Source organism: Capsicum annuum, chromosome 7 (assembly GCF_002878395.1).
Source record: "Capsicum annuum cultivar UCD-10X-F1 chromosome 7, UCD10Xv1.1, whole genome shotgun sequence".
NCBI classification, from domain to species: domain Eukaryota; kingdom Viridiplantae; phylum Streptophyta; class Magnoliopsida; order Solanales; family Solanaceae; genus Capsicum; species Capsicum annuum.
The window spans coordinates 224160423-224178056 of record NC_061117.1 but is presented as its reverse complement, the minus strand read 5'-3'; the positions used below and the strand labels follow the sequence as shown (position 1 = coordinate 224178056).

Below are 17634 nucleotides of genomic sequence, written 5' to 3'. Positions count from 1 at the left end.
ATACACTTGTATACGTTAAATATATACTACTTTAGAAGATATATACACATATATGCGCACCATTCAATATATATGTACTGCTTTAAATAAAATATATACTACAATATACATATATATATACAACAATATGTATATATATATAGTTACATACTATGCTACTTAATATACTAATTAATAATACTTGATAGTAAATTAATAATGTATTAAAACTAAGTTGTTAATTTCAGTTTGTGAAATTCTGAATTTTCAAAAAAAAAATAAAAAAAATCTTAACCGGGCCGGTTAACCGGCGGGCCCAAACTGGATTGGGTCTCGGCCGAGTTAACCGGGCCCAAATAAAAAATCCAACCGGACCGGGACCCGGACCCCTAAAGCCCTTGGGCTTACCGGGCCGGGTCAAACCGGGCCGGTTTTAACCCGCCCGTTTGACACCCTTAATAGAAACTTTCACTGTCAGTTTAGAGAATGAAACGAGGGATTAAATGAGGGATTTTCCACGTGGATGCTGACGTGGACTATCCAAGTGGCATTTTTTGTTTATGTAGTATGTTTGGTGTCCAACCGAGAGAGGAGTAATTTTGAGCCAAAAATTTAACAAAGAGGTATTTTTTTGAGCCAAAAAAAATCAACGAAGAATATTTTTGCTTCATTTCAGATAGTTTAGTTTAGGGTATTTTTGGCCCTTTTCCATTTAAAATCAGGGGCAGATCTATTAAGGGTTCTGGGGTGCCACGCCATCCGTAAACTTCAACGGAAACTCTATATATAAAGTGTGTATATATAGAGTAATTTCCATCGATAGTCATCTATGTTTTCATAATTGCCTACAAATATCACTTTTGTTTCTTTTAGGACAAGAATATCACCCAACTATCCCCATTTTCCTCCAAAAATACTTGACACTTCAAAACATTTCTTCTTTCGTAGTTTGCATGACATGTCATTAAAATCTTTTTTTATATATAAGATATAAGAAATAGATCTATTTAACTTATTAAACTTATTTAACTAAAATTTGATCTTATTTCTTTTAAAAAAATAAATACACATGATATATTTATTATTGAAGAACAATTTAATTATATACTTTAAATTTTATATTTATTTTGTCTTAATAAAAAATAAATTATATTTATTCTTTATTTGATATGAGAAAAATTACATCACATGATAAAAATATTAGATAATCACACAACTTAAAGGAAAATAATTCCTCTGGTAATGCAATGCACATTACTCATCAATGAAGTAGTTGATGTGTCCAAGTGTATACATAAAACTAAAGAATTGAATTATTTTATTTGGTACTTTTCAAAGTTTTTTAAAATTTATTTATTTAATCACTTAATAATAATATTTTTAAAACTCAAGGTATTTATATGAATTGGTACTAATTTAATATTTTTTTTGTTATTTATTTCATATACTAAAGATTCTTAAAATGTAAAAGAAATGAAAATGATGACTTTCAAATTTTCATATATGTATTAAATGTACTATTTTGAAGGAATGCAAAATTATTTAGTCATGAAATAAATTAAATTTTTTTAAAAATATTAAAAAATAATCTTATAGTACAAATGAATCTTGAAATAGTACCAACCAAAGATCGCTTGCTTTTTGTGAGTTTAGTATGAGGAAAGGATATAAATTGGTGTTTATTTATATCATAAGATAAAATATAGTATAGTAAAAATAAAAAATAAAATGAAAAAACGAAATTAAAAATAATAGATTTCTATTTAATAAAGTTTTTGCCTTCGTTAACTTTGCAGATTTACTTGATTTGTTTATGAAATTTACTTGGGAAAAATTCACAAAAAGAATTCATTTTTAATCATCTTTTTATCAAAAAGGTCTTGTTAAAATTTTGCAGGTGATCTACATAAGAATTAAAATTTTCAGGTGATAATTACCTTTAAGATTTTTCTATTGAATTTTGCTTGACGAAAAAAATTCTAAGATTTTCTCCTTCAAATTTTGTTAAAAATTTGTAGGTTTTCCATCAAATTAGTTTGGTTGAAAAACTTGTAGAGAATTCGATTACCGGTAAATTCTTTTACAATTTTTTTTTAAATAAAATATTACGTAATTTAGATTTTTCTTGTAGTTTATAAGAAGTGGGTTTGAATAAACGAACTTGAAGAATTAAATAGGTTTATGATTAAGAAAATAATTTTTTTTAACAATATGGCATGCCAAGTAGGAGAGAATAAGGTTTTTAAAGTGTTACGTATTTTTTAAGGAAAATAGAAATAATTAGGTGATATTCTTATGCTAAAAGAAACAAAAGTGATATTTGTAGGCAATTGTGAAAACATAAGTGACTATTCATGGAAATTACACTGTATATATAAAATATAGTACATAAATAACAAGCTTGCCACCCGAAGAACCAAAGTGGTCTGTGGATCTGGTGGCACAGGCTGTTAATTTCACCCAATAGGCCTAGGTTTGAAACTTGCTGACCTTACTTTTTTAGTAAGTTTAATTAATCACTACACAGTGTAACTTTGAAAAAGTTCTTGTTTTCTCGAGTTCAGTATTTACTATATAAACATAAAATTCTTTTTAATTATGTATAAATAGTATCGTTTTTCATCAAAGGAGATTCAATGAGCCTCTTGTCCATAAGTTGACTCGGATTTACGATTTGAAGTCTTCGATTAATTTAATCAATGAGTCTACTTGACACTCGGAGACTCCAAATCTTGGATCGGCCTCTGTTTAAAATAAGCAGATTTCAAAGAATCCTTGGTACTATATATTATTTAAAATATGTTCTTGATAAGCTACATGACCAAGCAAGTACCAGCACTGTGTAGATATTCTACAAAGCAAGTAAGTTGGTTAAATTCATTGAGGTTACATATTGTTTTGTGTTATTGAAAGAGTATTAACAAGAAGTTTTGTTGCTGCTTCTGTAGGATGAACTTCATCCCAAAAAATGTGATCACTCCTATTGGGACAATATGTTGCAATTGGAGTGCAAGGACTTGCAGCTTTTAATCTTCCAGCTCCACAACAGGCAGCTTTAACCTCATGAATACCTGAAAATAAACCATAAAAATTGTGTTAGAGGAGGGGGGTGGGGGTGTAGAGAGTTACATGGTATAGAAACATCTAAAGAGGAAAAAAATGAAGTATATGATGAAGATCTAGGGGTGTAAAATGAGCGAGCTAGTTATGTCATAGTAAAGACATGCATCCACATGTCATAACTCAATTCGTTCGAAAGGAAAGACATGATGCTATGTCACATGATAATTACAACAACAATATGCCCATTATATTCTCATAAAGTGGGGTCTGGAAGGATAAGTGTACGCAGATCGTAGCGCTACCTTAGATGTGAGTAGAGAGGCTGCTTCGATAGACTCCCGGCTTAAGACACAAAAACAGTTCATAAAAAACACAGTATAGAAACAATAGGTGTTAACACAACAAATAATAACAGAAACAAGGCTACCATCAAGTAATACTCCAATCGATCTATCCAAAATAACAAACATTAATAGAAATCCACAAATGTCACATGGTAAGTATGAAAAAAAGATGAACTTATAATCATACCATATTTTGTTGGAAAGGAAAGGCATGATGCTATGTCACATGATAAGTACAACAACAACATGTCCAGTATATTCCCACAAAAGTGGGAGCTGAGACGGTAAGTGTACGCAGACCTACCGCTACCTTAGACGTGAGTATAGAGAGACTACTGTTTCGATACATTCCCGACTTAAGACACAAAAACAGTTCATAAAAGACATAGTATAGAAACAATAGGTATATATTAACACAACAAATAATAACAGAAACAAGATTATCACTAAGTAATACTCCAATCGATCTATCCGAAACAACAAACATCACCAGAACTCCACAAATGTCACATGATAAGTATGAAAAAGAAAAGAACTTATAATCATACCATATTTTGTTGGATTTTGGATGGTATTAACCAAGAAATCATAGATGTTAAAGTAGGTATAGTTGAAATCTTCCTTGAGTTGTGACTTCAATTTTATCAACATTGATTGTACACCTTTATTATAATTCATTGTCCAATAGTTAGCCTCTTCATTGCAATTCTCAGAAGAATTCAGAAGTCTTTGAGATGGAGTGCACCCTATTGGTCCTATTCCAGCAATCAAAAATTTACGTGCACCCAAACCATGTATTTGCTGAAACAAAATAAAACTAATTAATAATATTAAAAAAAAAAAAAAACAGTTTAGTGCACTAAAAATAACAATGGCCTGCAGAGATTAATATACAGTAATTAGACATACACTGTAATTATGTTACATAATTAACATACGTAACAAGAAAAAGAAGAAGAAGAAGAAAACATGAATAGAATGTGTTTGATACGACAAAAGTCATTTTTCAACAAAATTAAAATAGTTTATCAACTGTCTTTTCATGGAAAATATTTAATTTTTTGAAAATAATTAAATATTTTCAGAAGAAAATATATGGATTATTAAAAATTATTAGCGATGAAAAACATCTTTCTAGAAAATGACTTTCGTCATATCAAGCACACTCGATATATATGTCATCATTTTTTCTTGTTGTTCACGGTGGCGAATTTAGAGCATAACATATGAGTTCACATGCATGTCGATAAATATTTCATTGCAAACTCAATTATTATATATACATAACTAATACGATTATATAAAAATCATAAACTTCAAATCCAGACTTACCGTTAGCTGATTCGAGAAGGTAGATAGCATTAAATCAATGTATTCTTGTGGTGATTTTCTGATAGGGATTTTGGATTTTGAGCTAAAATAGTTGAATAAATCATTGCTTCCAATAACTACAGCAAATAGAGAATTTGACAAGTGATTTTTTGCTTCACTTTCTCCTATTTTTGTAATCAACCTTTGTTGCACTTCAGAGAAATACTCAACTTGTTTTGAGAGATAAATTGTTCCATTCTATCACAAAGGAAAATAGAAAGAAAAAAACTCATTAGAAAAGTTAAAACACACACTACTAGTGTATCTAATACAATCAAATCTCTCTATGACGATGTCGTTTGTCTAACTATTTTTTGGTTGTTAGAAAAATGTTATGGTAATGAATGTCATATAATATAATGTAACATGAAAAATTAGTCATATAAAATAAAACATAATAAATATGCTCTTACAGAAGGGAGATTATTGGTGCTATTTAAAATTCCAGCTCCTCCCGAGGCAAAGCTTACGCCATTTAGAAAGAGGTCATTCTTGTTGGAAAGATATGGCGGAGGTGTTGGTAAACCAAAATTTTCAGCTGTTACATATACATAAAAGCAAACAATATAATTTCTAATTAGAGTAGTAAGACCAATAAATCTAAATTCTAATATGAGAAAAAGTGATAAATCATTCCATTATTATAATAAAATGGTAAATATTTTGAAACAAATTTAATTTATTAACTATAAAAAAATGAACTTCCAACCTAATTCAATAGCAAAACCTAATTTATAAGATGATAATTTTTAAAAAATATAAGTAGACTCATTTTGATTCCCAATCAATGTGGGACTCAACATAAATCTCCAGACTCCATACAGCAAAGACTAGACATTTGAAGCACGAACAACTATAAGATGGGAGATTGGGATGATTTTGGATTCTGGCACCATAATTAAAAATAAATCGAATCTTGATAACTCAAAATTAAAAGTTATCTCATGAGGTAATAATTGTGCAAGATTATACAACGACACTTATTTTAAATTATCAGCGATTGTGGGATCCAACAACTATAAAACAACTGATACTTGAAGATAAATAGGTTTGACTGGACATGAAGTTATAAGAATGAAAGAAAGATTTTTGAAATTTCATATCTTAAAAATAAATTATATTTATATGACTATAAATCATTTCAATAAAGATAAATCCTATATATAATTAAAAAGAAACAAACTATCATATTATATAAATTTGGACAAAGGGAAGTGATATATTTTACCAATAAAATCAGCAGCATTTTTCCCATTACTGAATCTTCCAGTTGGTTTGCCACTAGGGAAATCAATTCCATTGAAAGGAAAATTAGCCCTAAAGAATGTTTCTAAATAATTATTATTCCCAACATCTACTAAAGAGTCACCAAACACATATATTGCTTTGACCTTTTGTGCTCTTGACATATTCAATTGCAAAATAAAATAAATTGCAATTAAACCAAATGAATTTAGCAATTTAGTCTTGTTAGAAGCCATTCTTGTTCTACTCCACTATAATGTAGACAATAAGATTTTATTTTTTTTGTGAGTGTGTGTGTATTTAAGGAGCTAGAAGTGTAGAAGATATTAGCTAGGAGGTAAGTGTTTAATTTAATACCATTACTAGCAAGGGTAAATGTTCATAAGATCATAGAAGAGTAAAAAAATTATTAAATTTCCATTAAAGGCAATGCAATCCAATGTGTCAAAACATAGAAAAAAAAATTGAAATGTGATATTCAAATATTTTCAGATATCTGTTTGACCATAAAATTTGATCATATTTTAAAGTTTGGTCTTTCAATATTTTCAAGTTTTTAAAATTTAGCCCAGACTGATTTTTGAATTTCTGGGACTTCGACTCAAGCTTCAAATGTTTTTCGAGTACAATGCATGTTCACACACAACTCCAAATTTGATCATATTTTAAATTACAAAATCTAGCCTAGACTGATTTTTGAATTCCTGGGACTTCGACTCAAGCTTCAAATATTTTTCGAGTACAATGCATGTTCGCACACAACTCCAAATTTCAAAAATCAAAACTTTAAAACAGAGTTTTTAAGTTTCAACTTCAAAATACATCTTCAAATGGGAGTTAAGTACTCATATGCACCATCAATATAAAGAATGTTTATCATGTAAAACACACTATCATGTCAATTTTACCTATTGTAGAAAGTAACCTGACTTATTTTAAAGATTATAAACTCTATTTTGTATAGAGGATTGCCTTCAACTAATATCCTTTAGGTAGCACGACGAGGTAAAACATGCATTATTTACTTTTACGAATTATGATTATATAACTTAACCTCTTTATCATCGGAGGCGGGACCAGAACTTCTACTGAAGGGGTTCAAAATTTGAAGAAATACTCACTGAAAGAAGTTCAACATCATTTTAATCATGTATTAGTAGTATAATTTTCCGTTGAAGGAGGACCTCCTATTACTAGGCTGGCTCCGCCTCTATTTATCGTTATTGAATCCTATCGAATATAACTTCTAATTTGGGTTAGCTTACTGATATATCTTAGGAACAAGAAATTAACAACTTAATCTGATATTCTTAAGTAGTCTTTTTCTTATACGTATGGATATTTGTCATAGTTAACTAAATATTTTTTGGTGTATACTAAGCTGTCACATGTCGTGTTATATCATTTTGTTACGTCTAAGGCAAAGACACAAAGTCAATTCATAGCACTATATACAGTACGTATTTATTTATTATTTTCGTTACTAATTAATTGTCGTCCTTATTAAAAATAAATACAAAAAATGCTCTGAACTATACACGAAATTGCTGAGACACATCCGAACTTTAGGAGGGTCCTATCACCCCTTGAACTAATTAAAACCGTATTTTTGGCAATCTTAGTGCCTACATGGCACATCAGTGAATCAACACACTGAAGGTCCATGTAGGCACTAAGGTTGCCAAAAATACGATTTTAATTAGTTCAAGAGTAATAGAACCCTCCTAAAGTTCGGGTGTGTCTCAACAATTTCGTGTATAGTTCAGAGTGAAAATGGGATATTTTCTCAAATAAATATTTGTGAATACTTGTTATTTCACAAAGCATATTTACTTGTTTTTTAAAATATGAAGAGATATCAATATAGTGTAAAAAAAAAAAAGAGAATTAAATAGAGAGAAATAATAAATAAAGATAATTTAATCAATTTAACATGTAATTAATGATATTCTTAAAAAGTGTGTTAAAAAAAATGGTGACAACTAATTAGAAATGGATGGAGTATATTTTAACATAAAGTCAAACAAGAGATTATGTAAAATTAACTTCTTGTTGGATGTTTACGTCGACACATATATTAAAAGATAATTTGAAAGCAGAAAGCATCAAGCGGGGATAGCTCAGTTGGGAGAGCGTCAGACTGAAGATCTGAAGGTCACGTGTTCGATCCACGTTCACCGCATTCATTTTTCCGTAGTAATATTTTTTGTTCCTTTTTGTTTGTAAACAAAATAATCAAGGCCCATCGTTCAAACATATATATATATATGCGCAGCTTTTACTTTAGAAATTTGCAAGAAATAAATTATAGTAACAAAAAGTATAATTCAGTAATGATAGAAAGGGTAGCTCGGTGCACTAAAGCCCTGCTAGGGGCTATGCCGGAATTTAATGATTAACTTTGGTTATCTTTCTTCTTTGTGTTTCTATGTTCAATATGCAAAACTACAAGGCAATAAGTTGCTTCACATTTAGTGGTAAAACATATTTGTTGGTTCCATCAAAAGTAGTGTTGATAATTATACGATTAGCAGCTTCAGTAGGATGATATCTATCCCAAAAAACATGGCTACTTCTATTGATGCAGAATAATGCAACTGGTGTGCAAGGAACTGTAGCTCTTAGTCTTCCAAGTCCACAACAGGCAGCTTTCACTTCACTAAAACCTAAAAACAAAACAACATGATCATCCTCAACCAAGTCAAATACAGATAGAGACAGATCTAACAACAACAACATACTCAGTGTATTCCACATAGTGAAGTCTGGCGGAGGATAACGCAGTTCATACCACTACCCTTCGAAGAAGGAGAGAGGTTGTTTCTGATAGACCCCGGCTCAGGACAAAAAAGACAGTAAATAAAGTCGTAGTAAAACATAAAATAAGTTGAGATAACAGAAATAAGATACCCACAGAATAGTACTATACACTATCTAATTGAAAGCACAATACCTCACCCAAACCCTCCGAACAAGAAACTCCAACCTACGAGCACAACCCTACAACTACTAGCACAGCTACACCAAAGCAATCCTATCTACTAACTACGACTCACTCCCACGAACTAGCCCTCTAACCTAATCCGCATCATCCATACCTTCTTATCTAGGGTTATGCCCTCAGTAAGCTTAATAGGCACTTTCTTATCACACAAAACTTAGGTGAATAACCTAGCTTTCAACCAAGTGTACCATTAGCATGGGTAGATCAATTTTAGAAAATATATATATGTACATAAAACATCACATTTTGTGAAAAGACCATGCATGAATTCACATGCACCATAAATTATATACAAATTTTGCCCCTGAATCTAGCTAGGATGTTAGGAAAATGGTATACTATAATCCCTATAGTATACAAACTCTAATGGATTACATTTCACAACCTGCTAACTTAAAATTTTGAATCTGTCTCTCTTACAGACAAGAAAAAATGAGTTATTGAAATTGGAAATTTACCGTAAGTAGCTGGATTCTGGATGACATCGAACAACAAATTGTACGTATCCATTAATGAGTAATTTATATCCTTCAACTGATCAGCCTTCAAATCTTGTAGCATAGATTGAAGTTGTTGGTTATATTTGTTTGCCCAGAAATTAGCTTGTTGGAAACATTCATTTGACTTATTTGCACTTTGGTATCTTAATAATGGAATGCATCCAACTGATCCTATTGCTGTTATCACAAATTTACGTGCACCTAGACCATGCAAGTGCTGAAATAAAACAAATAAATAAATAAATAAATAAATGAGATTATTTCCAATATAACCATCGGTCAGGTAGGAAAAGTGAACAATTGATAGGTGATGTGTTTTAATAGATAGTTCATGATAGTTCAGACATGAAACTCAAAAAATCGAGATGCTTTACGTGTGTTTTTTGACCATTAACTTCTAACAGTGTATACGTATTGAATGAATGTCTTAAGATAAATATAACTTTGAGAGAAAAGCATCTGGTTCCTCCCGAACTATGGGCAAAGTTGCTACGACAGACTCCAACTTCATAGGGTCTTATTACCGCTGAACTCAATTTTAGCGTATTTTTGTCACCCTTTTGTGCTGACGTGACACCTTTATTGCATAAAATGGAGTCCACGTCAGCTTAAAAGGTTAACAAAAATATGCTAAAATTGAGTTCGAGGGGAGGGGGGTAATAGGACCCCCCGTAAAGTTGAAGTGTGTTATAGCAAATTTCATCATAATTCAAGAAAATACTAGATACTTTATTTTAATTTTAAACTAAAATTACTAGATTTGACCGAATATGTAAGCTATAGTTTACCAAATTATACTTAGAAAAAGTTACCTTTAATTGGCCTTGTAGAGTAGAGACCATCTCATCAACAAATTGCTGAGGTGTTTTTGTCTTTGGGAGTTTTGAATCAGATTTAAAATAATTAATCATATCATTACTTCCAATGACAACAACAAATATAGACTTTGATAATTGCTTCATTGCACCATCAAGTTCTAATTGCTTCACCAAATTTTGTTGCACAATGGAGAAAAACTGCACTTGTTGAGACAAATGAATTGCTTTACTCTGCAAATAAACAAAATAAATTGTTGTTAATTACATGAATGTTATATATCATCCAACTTAGGATGCTCAGGGACGAAGCTAGAATAAGACATTAAATACACTTCGACAGAATTCAGTAACTTTAGTCCAAACCTTATATGCTTACTGAAAAATTCAAATACATATTCCATCGACTTTAAATTTTGATTCCACTGAAGTTTCTAGTGATTTCTTACAATATTTTTCATCCAATGAAATACAAAATTCAAGTATTTCGACCTTAAATATTTTGAATTGCTCTTCAAAAAAATTTGGGAAAATAATATTTCATAATAGTAAATACAAAATAAAGAACAACTAAACAACAAGCGGGGATAGCTCAGTTGGGAGAGCGTCAGACTGAAGATCTGAAGGTCACGTGTTCGATCCATGTTCACCGCATTCTATTTTTGTAATATTTTTCGTTCCTTTTTTGTTGGATATAATGGGCTAATATGCCAATGAGGCCCATGCAACTTTTCGTTTTCATTTTTTCTTATTAATTCAGAAAAATAACATAAACATGCCCCTTAACTTATCAATATTTACACGTACAAATTTCGACCTTACAAAGTAATTACAAAAATTTCAACTAAATATGTCTCTTTATTAGATGTATCGGGAGCTAATTATGTATTATGACAGACCCAAAATCGAAAAAAATGTATCGGGAGTTGATTACGTATTTTTACAAAGGAAAAAATGTATCTTCATTGGATGTATCGGAAGCTAATTATGTTTCTCGACAGATCCAAAATTGAAATTTCAGTAATTATGTAAATGTCAAAATTTTCTGTAATTGAGCTCCAAACTGTCGGGATTCATGTTGTTTGCCCTATTAATTGTTCATGAAAAAAAGGATTATTTAAACAAATAGACAATTGGATTCATTAGTTGATTTTTCTAGTTGATATACCTGATTATAGTATGGATTTTATATTTACTAGTGCTATTTATTTTTAATTTAAGCGATTTGATGGATGATTATTTGGGCTAATTCTTTGATTCAATATGTTCACACGAACTTATTTTTAGTTTCCTATACTTGCATATGCAATTGTTAAATAACATCAAGAGGCATTCAAGGAATTACTAAGGATTGTGACGAGATGAATAAGATTCTTTAACTCTTAACCAGAAATCACAAATTTGAGCTTTGTGAATGGAAAAAGATTATGATAAGACTAACGGTTGTGACGAGATGACTAAAATTCTTTAACTCTTAACAAAAAATCACAAACTCGAGCCTCATGAATGGAAAAGGGTTATGATAAAGAACGTTTTCTCCTTTAAGATTAAGGGTTGTGACGAGATGAATAAGATTCTTTAACTTTTAACCAAAAATCACAAGCTCGAGCCTCGTGAATGGAAAAAGATTATGATAAAGAACGTTTTCTCCTTTAAAACTCAGAGTTGTGACGAGATGAATAAGATTCTTTAACTCCTAATCAAAAATCACAAACTCGAGCCTCGTGAATGGAAAAAGATTATGATAAAGAACGTTTTATCTCCTTTAAAACTAAGGGTTGTGACGAGATGAATAAGATTCTTTAACTCTTAACCAGAAATCACAAACTATCGAGCCTCGTGAATGGAAAAAGATTATGATTAAGAACGTTTTCTCCTTTAAGACTAAGGATTGTGATGAGATGAATAAGATTCTTTACCTCTTAACCAGAAATAACAAACTCGAGCCTCGTGAATGGAAAAGGATTATGATAAAGAACGTTTTCTCCTTTAATGAACCTTACGATACGCGTATACAGACTAAATCAAAGGTCCAAAACAAATACCAAAACCCAGATTGAAAATTATCATAATAAAATTAAAAAATAAATAAAAAAGGACATCTCGGTGCACTAAAGCTCTCGTAGTACGCAGGGTTCGGGGAAGGGCCCGACCACATGCAAGGATCTATATATTGTATGCAACCTTACCTTGCACTTCTGCCAGAGACTGTTTCCAAAGTTTGAACCCGTGACCTTCTGGTCACGTGACAACAACTTTATCGATTACTAACAGATAAATAAATTGCATTTCATAAAGAAAAGGTGACTTATATGTCTTACAAGTAAGTCATCATTGGTGCCATTGAAGATTCCAGCTCCACCAGAAGCAAAGCTTACACCTTGTGGAAACTGACTATTCTTGCTAGCCAAGTATGGGGGAGGTGTTGGTATTCCTAATTTCTCAGCTGCCAAACAATAAAATTTACAAAAATATTAAACCAATTAATAAATAAAAATAATGAAGTTTGTATCCATAATTCACATGCATAAAACAATAAAGTAGTGGATGTCAACCAAGAAAAAGGATAAAAGAAGAGGGATATTATTATTATAACAAATAAAGAATTTATTTTTTAAAAAGTTAAAAGTTTGCTCCATCACTCAAAATAGAATCAATCCGTCCACCATTAAGTTGATAGTGACCTAATTTGTGCTTGTATACAAAAGAAGCAATTAATCCCCCATTTCCAAAAATGTAATATATGTGTCATTTTTCATTTTATATACTATGCACTTTCAGTTTATTTTGATATGATACTTTTGTTTAGTTAAAGAATTGTTATAAGTATGCTTTAATCAGAGGTCTCAGGTTCGAATTCTGAGTATAAAAAAATCTTTTGTAGGGAGCGCTACTCCCGAATGAGGGTAAATCTTTGTAGGGAGTGCTACCCCGAATGAGGCCTTACTCGGCGCTCCAAATTAGTCGAACGATAATGTGGATACCAAACACAAGTTATATATATATATATATATATATATATATATATATAACTTGTGTGATTTAATCATGTCATGCTACTATACTAATTAGGACTGTAAGAGCATATCGTTAAAAAATAAAAATATATAATTTAAAACTAAAGAATTTCTAAATATAAAAATATACTTATCATTTTCTTAACATATTAAAATTAAAATTATATCATAAAATGAAATAGGAAGGACTACATGTATGGATGGGCCCTAAATATGTTCTCATCTCTCGTTGCCAAAAGAATTTCCCCTCTGCGCTTTTCCTTTCTTCTTCCTTTTTTGTTTTTAACGTGTGGGAGACTGGAGTCAAGATTTTCACGAAAAGAGTTTAAAATATGAAGAAGTAAATATAAGAAAAAGGAGGTTCGAACGAATCCCTCAGTCCTACTTGACTTCGCCCCCTATTTGTTTCATTACCAAACAACGAGAATTCAGAGACGGGCCTAAGGCTAATTTTTGAGTGCTCCGACACCCGTAAAGTCCAACGCAGATTATATATAATTATATAATAAATGTATTAAAATTGGTATAAGACTTAGAAAAGCTGCTCTAATAAACCAAGAAGATAGATGGATGCTTTAGTTTTCATGCGAAATTTTAAAGCTTAAAGCTTTCAGAGTCAATATATGTTTCGAACTTTTCGGACACCCACGACCCCTAAATCCTGAGCCCACCACTGCGGGAATTGTAGGGGTGCAAGCATAAGCATGTTGCCTTTGTTGAAAAATTATAACGTACATATTATAAAAAAATAAATTATTATATACATATATAGACACACATACACTTAATTCTTTTATTTGAATCTCTGGTTTAATTTCTGACTCCGCCACTAAAATGAATAAATGCACCATGCATCAACAGTTGGCTTTTCATGTACAATTTATATAGTACGTACCCCACTAGGAGTGATATATTATATAGTTCCATTTTACAATAAATATGATTTCGACATTGCAGTCAAATACGCCGTACCAAAAATAAAAAAAATAAAAAAAAATTATATCTTTGGGAGGGGCAAATATTTTTTTTGAAAAACAAATTATTTTCTTACTTGTCTTCTGATATTTGTTAAGTATTCAAAAAATAATATTCTCAAAAAAATTATATATGATTTAGATAAATATATGAAGGTGGAGAATGGTCATATTGATGAAACTTGATTTTCCTACTTTTACTATAAAAATCGTTTTCTTGAAATTTAATAAACCAAATTTTCAAAATATTACAACCAATCAAACATGAAAAATCGAAAAACATTTTTTCCATCATACCAAATACACCCTAAGTGCATTGCATTTTCCTTTTACCTAACAATCATATGGAGATGGAAAATAGACTAAACAGTGGCCAAATTAAGTTCAGTTACTTTAACATAACAAAATAATTTTACAATTTTTTTTTTATTGCTCGTGGATAAAGTTCAGTGATCATACGTAAAATTAATTAAGACGGTCGAACTTACCTAGAAAATCAGCAGTGTTTTTTCCATTGGAAAATCTTCCAGTAGGTTTTCCACCAGGATAATCATGACCATTATAAGGAAAATTAGCCTTAATAATGGTAGTAAAATAATTGTTATTGCCAACATCAATTAAAGAATCCCCAAACATGTAAGCTGCTGGTACTGATTGTGTATGAGATAATTTAAGACATATGAGCAAGAAAAAGAAACTCAAAAAAGAAGAAATAGCCATTTTTTGGTTAAATTTAATTTGCAAAAAGAAAATAAAAAGTTTATGGCTATTTAATTTCTTCTACTATAATGAAAAAATTGGATTGGAAATTGTCACTATTTATAAAGATGAATTTGGTGTTGGTGTTGGTGTTGGTGTTGGTGTTGGTGGGTGTATATTATTGCAAAGTAGAAGAAGACACATAACTAGTCTACAAGTTATTGTGTGAATGAGTTGAATTTTTTTAATTTAAGTGATAAGAAATTTTGTGCTCTTTGATAGCCACATCTTTAATATTGCTGCTTTTTTGTCTCTACATAACTAACAACTTGTATAGTTGTCTCCGTGTGATCTGTAGGCCAGAGGTTATACAGATCGTGAATTCAAATTATGGAAGTAGACAATACTAAAGTTTGTTGTTATGATTCGGACAAAATAAACAAATCACAAGTAAAAGAAGAACAAGAACAACACACGGATTTATGTGGAAATCCTTGCGGGAAAAACTACGGGCAGCGACAGAGGAATTTCACTATGAAAGAACAGGAGTACAATATAATGTAGAGAATGACGGAATTTCTGAATGTCCAAAAGCGACCCACTTATTGCACTTATATAGTATGTGCGTATAAATAAGTCCTAGGCCCAAAAACATAAAGGTCCATATCAGCCCGATCCCTACGCTACCACCACTGACCTCATTGAAAATCACAAACATGAACCGCACCGCAAAACTTTCAGTGCAGGATCAACAAAATTCGGATCACAACTCTAACATTTGTATTAGGGTAGCCTGGTGGTGCAGTTCCTTCTCAGACCTCATGTGAATGTGAAATACTTTGTGAAGCGAAATGCCAGTATGCATATAATAGCCTTTAGATATAATGGGTCAAATTGCAGGGTAATACAATTATAATCTCACATTCTGTATTGGATGGATAATATCAAAATTTGATCTATATTAAATACTCCATTTTTAGACATATATATATGTATCTTGTCTAAGAATTTTGTCAAGGCCACTATTTTTTGTAATATAATGAGCTTGCTTTAAAAATACTAGACTTTAATTCCAATTAACTGTTTCTTCTAAATAGTTATTGTGATCATTAGAGAAATATAACAAAAAGACAATAGAACGAATTCGAGAAGACTCCAATATTATATTATTGCCAATAAGACCATTGTTTTGGTTGCTCGAAATTTAAAAAAAACGAGTAAATATATGCCACACTTTTCTTATCGGAATCTCAGGATAACCCGCAACCGATAAAAACCTCTGCCACAACCTCTGCTCTTTGGAGGATGAGCACTTTGTGTGCACTGGGTAAAAACTTCATTGTGTAATAGCCTGCAAACCACACAGAGAATGTAAAGCGCACTAGACAATTCCTATGCGACAGATTCAACTCAGAAAGCATCAAGGAAGGATTGAACTCGAGTCATCCGTATGGATAGCCACCCTTCAAACCAACTGAGACATTCCAAAGGACGAGATGAAAGTACTTAAAAGTGATGGGTTCATAGCTTTTAGTAAATATTCCATTAACCTTAAATAAATAGCCTTTTTCACTCAATTTTGTAAAGCTGAATGATTCTTGAATCAGATTCACACGTTTGGATCCAAATCAAAAGTTTCTTTATTTTGGTGAATAAATAAATGGACAAATTAAATCTACACGCCCCCTAGCTAGTCCTATTAAAGCTTTAAGAGGGGGTCTTGACAATCTGCATATTATATTATAGAAGTTGTTTTCGATAAATATTTAATTTAAAAAAATATTTTTGGCACAAGCTAAGGTTGCTTTTCACTTATCGTAACTACTAACTATTTGAATATTTGAATTTCAACAACTCAATGAATAAGAATAAAGAAACTAATTACTTAGAAATAAATACTTGAACCAATAAAGTTCCTCCATCACTCAACTAGATATCTTGTGTTCGAGTAATCAGATCGAGAAACTCCTAATGAGGAATATTTTTTTCTTATAAACCTTATCGATGTGAATCTAGATTAGTCAGACACTGAATTTTAAATACAATGGCAATATATTTATATAATCTCATAAATAGAGTCAAGAGAGGGTAGAGTATACGCAGACTTTACCGTAAAGGTGGAGTTTGGATTTCAAATACAAGATGATTTTTAAAAAAATTTTAAAAATAAATACACCGACATGTTCTTCAAGACCAAAGTGGAATAATACTTTGCCCTTTTTGTGGATCCATACCATAACCATTATTTATTACTCCACTTATTTTATTAATTAAATGTAAGAGCTCAAAGACACCGTCCCAAACGTATCCCACTTCCTCATTATGTTAATTTTAATCTAAAATAAAATACCATATGGTTTTTTGGTAGCCTTCCATATTTTGTGACATCATTCTTTTATAGTATTATTTACACAAAAATTCTCTTTTTCTTTTGTTATCTCTTAACTATATATTTTAATAAACACTTAGTGGAGTTTGAATTGGTTCTTCGGTTAAACTTTTTTGGAAAATTTTAGAAAACAATTTGGAAAAAAGTTGGATGCTTAAAATAGATTTGACAAATGTTGTTTTTAATGTATAGGAGAAACTTAGGGCTGTTTATAAGTGCAAGGAATAAGGGATA

General features: G+C 30.9%; 2 protein-coding genes and 2 non-coding genes across 4 annotated transcripts; 2 read left to right on the top strand and 2 right to left on the bottom strand.

The window, feature by feature from the left end:
* Positions 1-2715: 2715 nt before the first annotated feature.
* LOC107856305 (GDSL esterase/lipase At5g55050) lies at positions 2716-7534 on the bottom strand. Its single transcript, XM_016701289.2, has 5 exons — positions 5986-7534; positions 5171-5295; positions 4719-4955; positions 3935-4187; positions 2716-3050 (listed from the first exon to the last, which is right to left on the bottom strand). Exons 1-5 carry the CDS (start codon positions 6236-6238, stop codon positions 2866-2868), a joined length of 1053 nt encoding a protein of 350 aa, XP_016556775.1. The 5' UTR covers positions 6239-7534; the 3' UTR covers positions 2716-2865.
* A 577-nt stretch (positions 7535-8111) lies between these two features.
* On the top strand, positions 8112-8184 carry TRNAF-GAA. Its single transcript has one exon. It is a non-coding gene; the product is annotated as a tRNA-Phe (tRNA).
* Positions 8185-8247: 63 nt separating this feature from the next.
* On the bottom strand, positions 8248-15306 carry LOC107856390 (GDSL esterase/lipase At5g55050). The gene is made up of 5 exons (XM_016701416.2): positions 14801-15306; positions 12643-12767; positions 10319-10555; positions 9465-9723; positions 8248-8668 (listed from the first exon to the last, which is right to left on the bottom strand). The coding sequence occupies exons 1-5, from the start codon at positions 15030-15032 to the stop codon at positions 8448-8450; spliced, it is 1074 nt and encodes a 357-aa protein (XP_016556902.1). The 5' UTR covers positions 15033-15306; the 3' UTR covers positions 8248-8447.
* On the top strand, positions 10903-10975 carry TRNAF-GAA. The gene has a single exon. It is a non-coding gene; the product is annotated as a tRNA-Phe (tRNA).
* Positions 15307-17634: the final 2328 nt, after the last annotated feature.